The 14,314-nt window shown below is 31.3% G+C and overlaps 1 protein-coding gene across 1 annotated transcript in view; it reads right to left on the bottom strand.

Moving 5' to 3' along the window:
* The window catches only part of LOC107681915 (26S proteasome non-ATPase regulatory subunit 2-like), a 16,869-nt gene extending 4,178 nt beyond the window's left edge, over nucleotides 1–12,691 (bottom strand). Inside the window, exons 1-15 of the mRNA XM_016478287.1 lie at nucleotides 12,468–12,691; nucleotides 11,988–12,093; nucleotides 9,589–9,838; nucleotides 9,348–9,506; nucleotides 9,118–9,262; nucleotides 8,005–8,065; nucleotides 7,786–7,932; nucleotides 7,603–7,709; nucleotides 6,755–6,882; nucleotides 5,909–5,996; nucleotides 5,618–5,805; nucleotides 3,786–3,973; nucleotides 3,588–3,682; nucleotides 1,602–1,728; nucleotides 1,408–1,526 (exon numbers count right to left, since the gene is read on the bottom strand). Of these exons, the coding sequence (XP_016333773.1) occupies nucleotides 1,408–1,526; nucleotides 1,602–1,728; nucleotides 3,588–3,682; nucleotides 3,786–3,973; nucleotides 5,618–5,805; nucleotides 5,909–5,996; nucleotides 6,755–6,882; nucleotides 7,603–7,709; nucleotides 7,786–7,932; nucleotides 8,005–8,065; nucleotides 9,118–9,262; nucleotides 9,348–9,506; nucleotides 9,589–9,838; nucleotides 11,988–12,093; nucleotides 12,468–12,572 (2,013 nt within the window). The 5' untranslated portion in view covers nucleotides 12,573–12,691. The remainder of the gene's footprint in view (nucleotides 1–1,407; nucleotides 1,527–1,601; nucleotides 1,729–3,587; nucleotides 3,683–3,785; nucleotides 3,974–5,617; nucleotides 5,806–5,908; nucleotides 5,997–6,754; nucleotides 6,883–7,602; nucleotides 7,710–7,785; nucleotides 7,933–8,004; nucleotides 8,066–9,117; nucleotides 9,263–9,347; nucleotides 9,507–9,588; nucleotides 9,839–11,987; nucleotides 12,094–12,467) is intronic.
* Nucleotides 12,692–14,314: the final 1,623 nt, after the last annotated feature.

Below are 14,314 nucleotides of genomic sequence, written 5' to 3'. Positions count from 1 at the left end.
TATAACACTGTTCTAGTGGTTTTTGGATATTTTAATAAAAAAATCTTACATATTGTGCCTTTAAACAGCTTTAAACATTTTTAAAACTTAATTTTGGGCTGCTGATTTTACTTTTTTATTTTTGTTTATTTATTTTTTATTAAAAAAAAAATATATTTTGCATAAATATTATATTTTGTGCATTTTAGTTTGCACTACTGATTTTATTTTAATTAATAAATGTTTGCAATATTGTTTAGACTTTTTTTTTTTTTTTAAACCGTTTGTCTTTATACTCTGTGGCAATACAAAGCTACAGTTTGCCACACACAAAAAAAACATCAAAAGAAAATATATAGTTTGTATATTATATTTTATGCACTTAATTTTACACTACTGGTAGTGCTGCACGATTATGACAAAAATTATAATTGTCGATTATTCCCTTGAAATTGTAATTGCGATTATTAATTACAATTATCACAATTTACATTGAATGATGTTTATACCATTGTTTGATGCAATTGCATGCCGTATTTTTTTATGAAAATAAACAAGCTGAAAACACTCTTAACTGAAAAACCTTTAGTGCTTTTCTATAGTATTAAGCCTCGAATGTCAACTATACATTGGATTGGTTTCTTCTTGGCACTATTATTTTTACAGTTATTTTTGAACAGTTTCTTATCGCATACTGTGACAGTGCAAAGATACATTTTGTCACATTAAAAATAAATAAAAAATATATTTTGTAGAAAAATATATTATGTGCATTTATTTTGCACTGCTGATACTTTAATTGCTAAAACTATTTTATTATTGTGACTTATTTTTTAATAATTTATTATTGTATTCTGTGAAAATACAAAGCTACAGTTTTTGTCATGCTCAAAAAATATAATTCAAAAGGACAAAAATATATATATATTGAATAAATATTATATTTTATGCATTTTATTTAGCATTTAATTGTTAAAATTACTTGCACTATTATATTTCGTTGTATGCTGTGGCAATACAAAACTACAGTTTGCTGCATTAAAAAAAAAAATATATATATATATATTGCATTGCTGATATTATTTTAACTGTTAAAACTGCTATGTATTTGCTATGTAAATATGCTGTATTTTAACTTAGTTTTGAATAACTTAATCAGAAATGTTTCTTGGGCAGCAAATCAGCATATTAGAATGATAATAAGATCATGTGACACAGAAGACTGGAGAAATAAATTACATTTTACAACATATTCACATAGAAAACAGATGTTTTACACTGTAATAACATTTCACAATTTTTAATGCATTTTTGATCAAATAAATGCAGCCTTAGTGAGCAGAAGAGACTTCTTTCAAAAACAAAGAAATCTCACGACCCCAAACGTCTGAATGCTACAGATGTTAAACGTATGTTACAGACACGCACCTGTCCCACTCGCACAGACACCGGCAGCGGTCTGAGCTCCTCGTCGAATGTGACCAGCATACGAGGCTGCATCGCCGCCACCAACCCGTACAGAACGTAATGAGACTTCCCCAGGATTACTGCACACAGACACACTGCATTATTTCAGACACATGTTAAGACAGATACTACAGGCACTGCAGTGAAGCTCTTACTGTTCTTGACGTCCAGGAAGGACACGAGGACCGTGAGGAGTCCAGCTACAGCCACCTGACTCATGAGCTGCCGGTCACTGTGATACGGACAGAGCGTCAGCGTGCCTTTCCCCAAATGAGTGAGACCCTGAAACACACACACACACACAGACACACACACAGACACACAGACCACACACACAGACCACACACACAGACACACACGCACAGACACACACGCACAGACACACAGACACACAGACACGGGGAATTAAGGAAATGTCACCATCTCTAACAAACCTGTCAAGAACACGCCAGTGTTATATTTCAGCACAAAAAAAGGAAAAACTCTTAAATAAAACACCAATAAAAACACTGTAATAAATCGTTTTCGTATTTTAATTATAATTATTATATTTTATATTATAATATGAAGAATTTATCAGTTATTGTTAACTAAAACAAACTATTAAGAATCGGTTTCATTAGTTGAAAAAAGCTGAAATAAAATACAAACATTGGATGAAAAAAAAACTTGCCTTGACAACTAACTTAAATAAGTACTAAAATGACTAAAACTGAAATAAAAATAAAGCTAAATTTAATTTTTTTTTTAAATGGCAAAAGCACAATTTCTACAATTAAAATGAAAACTAAAAAAATAACAATATTTATATAATACTTATATAATTGTTAATATAACTTATTTGAATATATTTTTATATATGTATAATTTCTCCAAATTGTAATAGATATTATAATAGTATATTAATACTAAAATAACACTATAACTTTCACTTATATATAATATATACTTTATTCAAAATACTTTTGATTTTATATATTTTTATAAATCTTAAATTGTAGAACTAATAAGAAATAAACTCTAATTTTTATATTATGAAATATCTATCATAGTTGTTATCATTAACTAAAACTATGAATAATTAAAAAAATGTAAATAAAGTGAAATAAATTTTGAAATAAAATATATATAATATTAGATGAAAAACTTGAACTTAAAAACACAAAAAGAAGAAATGTTGCCTTGGCAACTAACCAAAATAAGTACAAAAACGAGTAAACTGAAATTAAAATAAAGCTAAATCGACATATTTGGGAAAAACAAAAACGGCAAAAGCACATCAAATGACTAAAGCTTAAACTAAAATTAAAATAAACTAAGTAAAAAACAAAGTAATTAAAAATATTGATAATACAAAAAACAACACTGGGATTTAAACACACTGACAGCATTTATTGTTTACTGTCTTTAAGTTATACTGATTAAAAAAGAAAAAATACAGTACACTTATTTATTATGTATAGAAATGTGTTTTATAATTCTAAATTACATATTAAATTCAATATAAATTATTATAATAAATGATACATTTAATATATAAAATTGTACTACTCATATTTAAATAAATTAATATTTATATTTATTCATAAACAAATGTAAATAAATGAAATAAATATTATATTTTATCAATTTAATAAATGATTAGAATAATTACATTTAACGTAAAATTGTACCCGTGTTATTTTTTGTTTATTGTTTTTAATTTATGCTGATTTAAAAACAATACAGCATTGAGAATCATTCAGTTTTCTTCATACAAAATACAATATCTTATTGTTTCCTTCTGATTTTTAGGTGAATATATAGGTGATATACATATCGCCGCCTTGGAATTATAAGGTTCTATCTGCATTGTTCTATGAGCTTCAAAGATTTTGCATTCCATAGACTTCTGTAGATAGAAACCATTTTTGTTTTCTAAAAAAAGGCCCAAAATGTACACCGCTTACAAAAGAAACCTCATCAAAAATCTCAGATAGAACCTTAGTAAAGTCAATTAATTTTTACTGGCGTTTAGAGCTGTGCGTGTTAATGTGTCTCAGATCCCAGTGCTCATTAACAGTCGAAACAACAGCAGCAACAAACACAAACGAGAGCGAGTCACATGACCTGAAGTGTTGCTGAGAGACGTGAAGCCTCACCTGTGCGAGTCGGACCATGAACAGGTTGTTGGGGTCTTTGGCGTGATACTGCGCCAGCTGCCTGAGCATCGCCGCCAGACGCGCGTTATTAGTGCCTGCGGAAGAGAGCAACACAGTAACCATGACAACCGCATCCTCAGCAGCCCGCTCTGATTGGTCGAAGCACTGCATGATGTGATGGATTGGCAGGACACTGACCGCTGCCCACCATGCCCATGGCGAAGATGGCGTTGTGGGCCACCTCGGGGTCGGCGTCGTGGGAGAACTTGCTGAGCGTGTCCAGGATGTTCAGCCTCGGGTTCGAGACGGAGATCAGAGCGAGCGCTAACGGCACCGCCCTCCTTAACGTGGGCTCGCCGTAACGCAGCTGAATGCACAAGAGACAGCTTTAGCAAAATAAACAGCATGAAGAGCTCAATCTCATGCTTGTTCCTGTGGATGCATTTATTTATTTTATAATTACATATATTAAATGTAATAAATTACAACAATAAATAGTATAGTTAATATTTAAAAACATCAAATAATATTTATATTTATTAATGAATGAATTTATGAAAATACATACATTTAATAAATTACTATCATTTACTAATAATTTATATAAACATTTATTATATAATTGTATTTATTATAAATGTACTACATTATTGCATTTCATAATTAATATCTACAATTACATGATATTTATATGGTTATAAATTCACTGTAAACCACGGCTTCACGGGGCTTATTGCTTTAAAAGCTGTATGCTGTGTGTTTCAATATACATATTCAATATTCATTTACATGCCAGCAGTTCACAGTAAAAGCTGTTTTAAAATAAACGCTTGATGCTTTAAGAAATTAAGACAGCCATAAATATTAGATATAATTTTACAATACTAAACAGTAAAATAAAAACTTATTACATTTTTTTTTATTATTATTATATTATATAATTTTTCTTAAATAGTCTTTTTTTTATTTTACAGTGAAATACTGCAATAGTAATACTTATATTTTCTTTAATCATAATAATTAAAGAAAATATAATTACTAATATTTTCTTTAAGCATAATAATCATAATAAAAATAACGATAATATATTTTAATATAATATATTTTTTAAAAGATTAGTTTATAGTAATGCTGAAAAATTAATCACATAAATTCACATTTTAAATTGAGAAATTAAGACAGCCATACATATTTGTATTATAATTTTAAAATAAAATAAATTTTTCTTAAATACTGTTTTTATTTCACTGTGAAATATTGCAATTTGTAATATTTCTAATTTTAATAGACAGAAACTCAAAGATTTTCACTACAACCCACCAAAATAAAAGTATATTATATAACAAAGATAATATAGAATACATACTTCATAAATATGTATATAAGTTTGGTTTAACTTAAAGAAATCGACAAATATATTACTATTATATATATATATATATATTGCACAGTACAATGTACTTCAAGTAATAATCATACACTGTTTTTATTTTTAAAAACTTAATAAAACACTTTTTCAATGACGTTTTAATTTAAACAGTAAACCTTAAGAAAAAATGGTTAGTATTGCTCTAAAATAAAAGCTTGATTTTTTAATGTTTGAAAATGAAAAAGTTAAGACATAAATAAGCATTGTAATTTTACAATACTAAACAGCAAAATAAATTATTATTATTATTATTATTAAATGCTAATTTTTAAAATGTAGTTACAGTGAAATACTGCAACAGTAATACTTTTAACATTTTCTAATAAAATAAAAATTAGTTTCATCATAAAAACAATATCAATATCTAAAAGATTTATAATCTCAGTAAGCTATATTTCTGGTTAACTAAAGGACAAACAAAAACAAAAAAAATTGTTAATAATAAATAATAATAATTGGCATTATTATTATTTTACAGTTACAGTGATATTTTGGCCAAATTGTGCCCTACAAACAAGCACAGGAAAAGAAAAAAACACAATAATAAAAATAAAAACCTCAATGGCAACTTTTCAAATTGCACTTAGATTATTTATTGTGTGTATTGTATTGTATTTTCTTGTTACCCAGGTGGTTGAGTCCGAGGCCGAGGGGCAGCCAGCGAGCGAACGTGTCTTTGAGCTCCTGCTCGCTCTTCTCCATGATGGTCTGCAGGATGGTGGAAGTGACATCACCGTTACAGGAACCCACGGCGATCATCCCACACGCCAGCGCCGTCACTCCTGCCACCTGCACGAACACACACGGACTCATCAGATACACACTCACACACACACTCTCTCACATTATCTTACACACACACACACACACTCTCCACTGCAAACACACGCACCTCCATGCTGGATTTGGAGTCTCCCATGACAGGAAGCAGCAGCGAGAGAACATCCTCTCTGTTAGAGCCGGCGTACGCCAGACCCAACCTGCACAGACACACACGAACACAATTAATGTGATAAAAAAGCATCCTAAAATACAAAACACACAGAAACTCAAGCTCTTCACTACAACCCACCAACACAAAAGTTCAGTTTAACGAAGAAATTACAACAGAAATGTATCACTATTCTATTATATGATATATAACTAATTTGTTAAAACATTATATTTTAAGATAACAATTTTTCGTTTTTAAACTGAAAGAATTATGATTTAATAACTTTATGCATGAATTTGATTACCATTTTTAATGATCAATTTAAAATAAATCATAAAACACAGAATTCAGAATAATTAAAATAGAATTTCTGAAAAATAAAAACATATCATACAGCACTATTATTGTTAAAATTTTAATAAATTATTACATTGTTAAAAGTTTTATGAATTAAATTGATAATTAAAATTGAATTAAACCTGTAAATTAACATTTTAAAAATAATAATAAAAAAACTCTAATTTGATAAAAACTATCGTTAAATACACTCGTTAAATTACAACCCACTAAAATAAAAAGTATGTTATATAATAAATTATATAATAAATATTAAATATATTATTATATAATAAATTATATGAATAATATGTTATATAATAAATATGAAATATATTATATAATAAATTATATGAATAATAAATTATACAATAAATATGATATATTATTATATAAGCTCAGTTAGGAAAAACTTGGGATTTCATAGGGCCCTAAAACCTTCTAATTGATTTGTCATTTCTGAATTACCCGAAAATGGCTCCTATCCTCATTATGTTGCTGTTATGTAGGACGTAATCAGACAGCAGCGCCAGAGCGGGATCACACTCGTTACGAACGCCGGAGTTAACGATCCCACACGCCAACAGCGCTCCGGACTGACAGAAATAATAAAGAAAAATTCAGACATCTATAAATAATAGAACAGTCATTTCACAGTTGTACTGTAAAATTAAATAATAAACAAATAATTAAAATAAAAAAGATAATATAAAATGAAACAATGTAATAATAATAATAATTATTACATTATGTTTCATGTTATATTATCTTCATTTTTCAGTGAAATATGTGGACAATATTTGGTCGAGATACAACTATTTGAAAATCTGGAATATGAGGGTGCAAAAAAATCTAAATATTGAGAAAATCATCTTTAAAGTTGTTCAAATGAAGTTCTTAGCAATGCATATTACTAATCAAAAATTAAGTTTTGATATATTTACGGTAGGAAAGTTACAAAATATCTTCATGGAACATGATCTTTACTTAATATCCTAATGATTTTTGGCATAACAGAAAAATCGATAATTTTGACCCATACAATGTATTGTTGGCTATTGCTACAAATATACCCCAGCGACTTAAGACTGCTTTTGTGCTGCAGGGTCACATATTACAACATTTATATTTCTTATTTTGTTCAACATTTGCATTAACAATAATAACAACAATTATTATTATTATTCTATAGTCATATATTTTATATATATATATATAACAACAAAAATTGCTATTTTTAATTGCAATTAGATTTTTTCCCCCTCAAATCATGCAGCCTTTGAAGTGAGCACACTATTGAGTGTGTGGATCTGCACCTTGATGTAGTCCTCAGATGAATAAAGATATTTATCGATCTGCGTCAGCCCGCCGTCCACGTCCCACAGCAGAATCATTCCCAGAGACGCCGCCGCGCTGAGTATGCCTGCAACAAACACACATCTCATCACAGATCGTCAGATTAATGTCGTGCAACTGCCCAGACATGAGCCTGCTCTCACCGTGGTCCTTGTTCTTGTAGAGCCATTTGTTCCCGTCCTCCGTGAGCAGCTTGTCCTGTCCGAACGCAGCATTAACGAAGCCGTTGACGAAGGAGGAGGCCAGATTCATGCGAGCGGAGTCCACCTGTGAGCCGCTGCTGCCGAAGCCTGAGAGAAACACGGTCAGTAAAACACATAAAACACCGCGTCACACTCCTCCTGAGATCTGAAGCGGCTTACGGTTGTTCTCCAGGTGGGTTTTGTAAATGTCGTCTGGCACTTTCGGCTCCATGATGTCCAGCTTCAGACAAAAGAATCAAAATAAAACATCAAACATCTACAATAGTTACTTTTTTTATCTTACAATATATTAATATATATAATAAAATACATTATATTAAAAATTATATTTTACATTAAAAAACACTATTGACATGACAATAAAATATATTTTCACGACAAATTGTCAAACAAACATAAAATGATCCTGTAAGGACATAATATTTATATCAAATATATTATTAATTTTTTCCCCCACATCACATTATAAGTAGAGTGGAAAATTTCCGGAATCTTTCCAAAAATCCCAGGAATATTCCAAAAAAATCCTGGAAAGTTTCTAAAATGTCTAGAATGTTTCTGAAATTTACTGGAAATTTTCCACCTTTTTGCAACCCTAGTTATAAGTAACTGATTTTTTTCTCCATTTGATCAAAGACAAAAAAATATTTCTATTAATATATTTTTATATATAAATGCTCATTACTATATACACATTCATTTATATGAATTTATTAATGAATTTAATAAATTTCTTCATTAATATAAATTAATTATAATAATAATTATTATTAAAAATTAATAAGAAAATATATTTTCTTCAGACATTTTCAAGGCAAAGCAAACTTTCACTGAAATTTCTCATTGTAATGCAAAAAAACTATTCTCAATATGTGGTTGAAATAATAATAATTTACATTCACATTATTGTCATAGAGGTATAAAATTATCTTGTCTGGACAGAATGATATTTTTATTAACATTTAAATTATTTAAATTTGGTCCAACTACCGTGATGCATATTTACAACTGTACTTTACAATTCACTCACACACTTTTTTTAATTGAAATAATATCAAATATTTCTGTTGCACCCTAACCCTTGTTTCTTTTGAGATTCTGTAGTGAAATATGACCAGTGTGTGTGTGAGTGACGTGAGTGTGCGTGTGAGTGAGTGCGTGTGTGTGTGAGTGCGTGAGTGAGTGTGTGTGCGTGAGTGAGTGTGTGTGTGTGAGAGTGTGTGTAAGAATGTGTGTGTGTGAGTGAGTGTGTGTGTGTGTGTATTTCATCACCTCTCTAGCGAGGGCAAGGAAGTTGCTGTTGAGCTGCACGTTGGACATGATCTCCGTCAGATCTTCAAAATCCTCCACATCTTCATTGAGCTCCAGGAACATGCCGTGTCGACCCAACATGAACGACATCTGCTTCTGAATGACACTGAACACACACACACACAGCAGACGTTACTATCCATGCAAACCAGTTTGAGATTCGGTTTTAGGATTTTTCATGTGCATCATACATGTCCTTGCAGGAAGTAAAGATGTTCTCCACCAGCTCCACGTCATTAAGCATCAGCGCGAGCCTGAGGGCTTCTGGGTAACGGTTAAACTTGCGGAAGATGTTGAGAGCGCATTTCAGCAGAGCCGAGTTCTCCGGCTCGGGGACGTAACTCACACAGCTGGAGACACAAACACAGATCAGAGCGGGACGACACACTCAGAGACGCGTGCTCAGATGCACTGTGGGTAACCGCGTCTCACCTCGTCAGGTACAGGCAGACTTTAGCGTAGGCGTTTTCGTCGATGTACGTGTCTAGCATGTCGAGCCGCTCGATTTCCATCAGGAGGTCACAGGCCTCGTGCTCGGCATTATGGGCCATGTTATACGGGACGATCTCTTTGACCAGCTTCAGCAGCACTTCCTGTTGAGCTTTATCCCCTTCCTCGATCTCCTGCCATTCCTTAGCGACCTCTCCTGCCAGATGCCTGCAAACACACACAAGATCACCAACAGGTCACCGACCGGTTCATTTAGTTCGTTTTAGACACGAATGAAATCACAGGCTGCACTTCTGAGCAACAACTCGTCAAAAGCAAGTTTGTGAGGTTCATAGAAATGCAAAAACTTCAAGAAAATTAACAAACATAAAAAATTAAACCGAGATCACTGGTTTCTAGTCTAATGCAGTGCTGTTTCAGTATTATTTACATACTATTTTTGAATGCATAAATATTTAGAATTAGCTTTTATTTTTATACTTTCATTTTAATTTTCAATAATTTTATGTGCTTTTGTCAGTTTTATTTTGTAATATTTCTATTTATCTTTATTTTTAATAATTTCTCACTTAGAATTTAAAAAAGGACATATATATTACATTTAGTCATTTAGCAGATGCTTTTATCCAAAGTCACTCACTCGCTCTCTCTCACACACACACTCACTCTCACACACACACACACTCTCACACACACACTCACTCTCTAACACACACACACTCTCATTCACTCACACACACACACACTCATTCACTCTCTCTCACACACTCCCTCTCATTCACTCACTCTCTCACACTCCCTCTCACACTCTCTCTCATTCACTCACTCTCTCTCTCACACACTCCCTCTCATTCACACTCACTCTCTCACACACACACACACACTCACTCTCTCACACACATCGCAGTCACAACATGTTTAATTTCTGTAACATCCGGTGGGAAATAATAGGTCAGAACGCGACTTTTTGCATAAGGATTTGATTGTTTCGTGAAAATGGCCAATGACATTATTCGCAAACATTTTTTTGCATCAGCAATTCATTTCATAAAAGTTTTTATTTTTTCATTTTAAGCATTTTGTTTTGTGCTTCTATCATTTTATTCAAAATATTTCTAAATAGTTTTAATCTCTTTTTATTTCAGTTTTAGTCATTTTAGTACTTCAGCTTATTTTCTTTCTTTCTTTTATCATTTTAATTTTTTTAATATCTCAAAATAGTTTGTAATTCTTTTTATTTCAGTTTTAGTAATTTTAATACTTTAACGTCAACTTATTTCAGTTAGTTGCCAAGAAAACATTTCTAATTGTCTTTAAAATATTCAATTTTATTTGGTCTTTTCTTGTTTGTTTTTATTAGCATTTGTATTATTTTTAATTATTTCAAAATTGTTTTAATCTTTTTTTTTCAGTTTGAGTATTTTTAGTACTTCAACTTTATTTTAATTTCTTTTATATATTTCAAAAAAGTTTGTATTTCTTTTTATTTCAGTTTTAGTAATTTTAATACCTTAACGTCAGCTTATTTCAGTTAGTTGCCAAGAAAACATTTCTAATTATCTTTAACCTATTCAATTTTATTTGGTCTTTTATTTTTAATTTTTGTAGAATTTCTATTCTTTTTAATTATTTCTAAATAGCTTTCATTTCTATTTTATTTCAGTTTTAGTAATTGTAGTACTTCAACTTATTTTCTTACTTTTTTTTATCATTTTTAATATTTCAAAATTATTTTTTTTCCCCAGTTTTTAGTAATTTTAATACTTTAACGTCAATGTATCTCAGTTAGTGGCCAAGAAAACATTTCTAATTATCTTTAAAATATTAAATTTTATTTGGTCTTGTTTGTTTTTATTAGCATTTTTATTATTTTCAAATATTTCTAAATAGTTTTAACTTCTTTTTATTTCAATTTTGTTAATTTGAGTACTTTAACTAATTGGTATATATTATTATTATTATATCATTACTATTATTAGTATTGATTATTCATTATTTAGCATCAATTATTCGTTTTTTTTTTATTATTATTAATTTTATTGCGAAACATGGACGATTATGTTATCGGTAAACATTATTTTGCAATTTTTATTTCAATTTTGTTAATTTGAGTACTTTAACTAATTGGTATATTATTATTATTATTATATCATTACTATTATTAGTATTGATTATTCATTATTTAGCATCAATTATTCGTTTTTTTTTATTATTATTAATTTTATTGCGAAACATGGACGATTATGTTATCGGTAAACATTATTTTGCATCAGCCAGCCATTTCATAAATTAAGAAATCCATTACACCTTGATCCAGAATTATAAATCGAACAATTCAGACATTATTAGGCAAGTAAACGGTCCTGATTTTGCTTCTTAACACGTGTCAACATGGCAGCTCCCCAAAAACAATGAAGCAGCAGCACTTACACCGAGTCTCTCCACGAGCATCTCCAGCTCCTCCTGAAGCTGTCTGTCCTCCTCTGACTGCAACAACAACACATACAGACTGGTTTACAACAGCACACACACATGAACTTCTCCTCAGTGCGCCGTATTTATGAACTATATCCATACATTCCTTCAGTAACCCGTGTGTTTACATCTCTGTCTGATATATGAAGCCGCATATAAACACCCATCGACTGTCTGAATGGCCGGTTTATTCAGCACGTCGGTCGTATTAACGTCTGATAACCACAGATGCGGTGTTTTACCGTGTCTTGTGTTGTTACAGATGCATAATCGCTGATAATAACAGAAACGAGTGTGTTTTGTGGATGTGTGTGAGTGTGCGGCCTGCGGAGTGACTCAGGCGGAATCCAAACTCAGCCCTCAGCGCCCGTTTCTCTCTCTCTCACCAGCTCCTGCTCCTCTTTCTTGTCCTTGTCTTTCCCCGCCGGTTGTTTGTTCTTCTCCTCCGTGATCTCCGCCTGCTTTTTCTCCTTTTTCGCGGTTTCCTCCATGATTTTGCCTGCTGCTGTTTCTCTGAACGCGACTCGCCACCGCCGTTTCTTCTTCTGCGGCTGATGCGTGTGAGCGCTCTGAGTGCTGCAGCACGTCACCGCCACCCCGCGGCCGCAACGAGAACTGCACTGTTTGTGTTTCCCCTTAGGTACCTAGAACTAATTTTTTATTTTCAAAATAATTTGCTAAATTAATTATTGTGTGTTTCCCCTTTTACTTCGGATCAGATTTAGTTTTTGTTTATGCAGGCGAGTGATTGTCCAAGCAGGTACCGTATCCTAGAATAATTTTTTTATTTTCAAAATAATTCGCTAAATGAATTATTGTTATTGTCACCAACTATATTTCATAGGCTATTTTTGAGCAGCACAGCATATGCCAGTGTTATTTTAGCAACAGTGTTGGGGAAAGATACTTTTAAAAGTAATGCATTACAATATTGCCTTACTGCCTAAAAGTAACTAATTAGGTTACTTAGTTACTTTTTATGGAAAGTAATGCATCGCGTTACTTTTGCGTTACCTTTTCTCATCGTAGCTGGGCTTGCTTCATTTTTTTGACTATATATATAAAAAGTTCTACTTTTGGCAAATGTAAAAAGCCCTTTCAATTCACATCTGTACAGCAGAGGGCGCTGCTCAAACAAGCCTTTCAGCTGTGCTGAGCTGTCAATACACCAGAAAACAAAGCAACTTGCGTTACTTATTTGAAAAAGTAACTCAGATATTTTCTTCTAAATTCAAAAGTAATGCGTTACTTTACTAGTTACTTGAAAAAAGTAATCTGATTACGTAACTCGCGTTACTTGTAATGCGTTATCCCAAACACTGTTTAGCAACTAATAGTTTTTATTAATATTTAGAATTTTTTTTATATTTTCCATTTTCATTTTAATTCTTGTTAAAATTTTTGTAATTTTGCTGTGTCTTTTTTTATCATTTTTATTAGTTTTTATATTAACTTTATTTTAGTACATCAAGTTAAACTAATGAAAATGAGAAATGATGATTAAAATGAGAAATCACAACTAACTGAATATTTAATTTGATTGTATTTCAAGTAATGATTTTTTTATGGTTTTAGTTTTTCATCAGCACCATCATTGTTTAATGCGTCAGTCATTTTTGTCATTTCTACTTTACTTTATGAGTTTCTACCATTTCTGATGAATTCTGAGATTTTCTTCATCAATAATTATGTTAAAAGGTGTCAAAAAAGTACAATAAAGTTCTCAGTGCAAAATAAATATTTTAAAGCAACTGTTAAAAATTATTCAGTTGTTGCAAGTTGATGTTTTTCCGGGATGGTTTTAATTGATCTAATTCTTACAGGTTTATGTTACCCGTTTATTATCATAATAATAGTACGATCATTGCTTATGTTCCTCAGTTGTTAGCAATTTTGAATAAAAGCGTCTGCTGAGTGAATATATATAAATGCTCCATGAAATCTGAATCCTCATGTTTTACTACAGTGTGAACACACACACACACACACACACACACTGGTTTCCATGTTTTATGGGTTCATTCCATAGGTGTAATGGTTTTTTACTGTAGCTACAAACTGTATTTCTTACCCTAACCCTAACCCCTACCTCTCAGACAAAACTACCACAAGCACAAACAAAGCTACAGTGGAAATCTGTTCAGCGGTGATAATGGCGATTAGTGTGTGACCACAGATTGCTGATGGCAGTGTGAACACACACACACACACACACACACACACACACTGGTTT

This window comes from Sinocyclocheilus anshuiensis, unplaced genomic scaffold (genome assembly GCF_001515605.1).
Source record: "Sinocyclocheilus anshuiensis isolate Anshui unplaced genomic scaffold, SAMN03320099.WGS_v1.1 scaffold2470, whole genome shotgun sequence".
Taxonomy (NCBI): domain Eukaryota; kingdom Metazoa; phylum Chordata; class Actinopteri; order Cypriniformes; family Cyprinidae; genus Sinocyclocheilus; species Sinocyclocheilus anshuiensis.
This window is presented reverse-complemented; position numbering and strand designations above follow the sequence as displayed.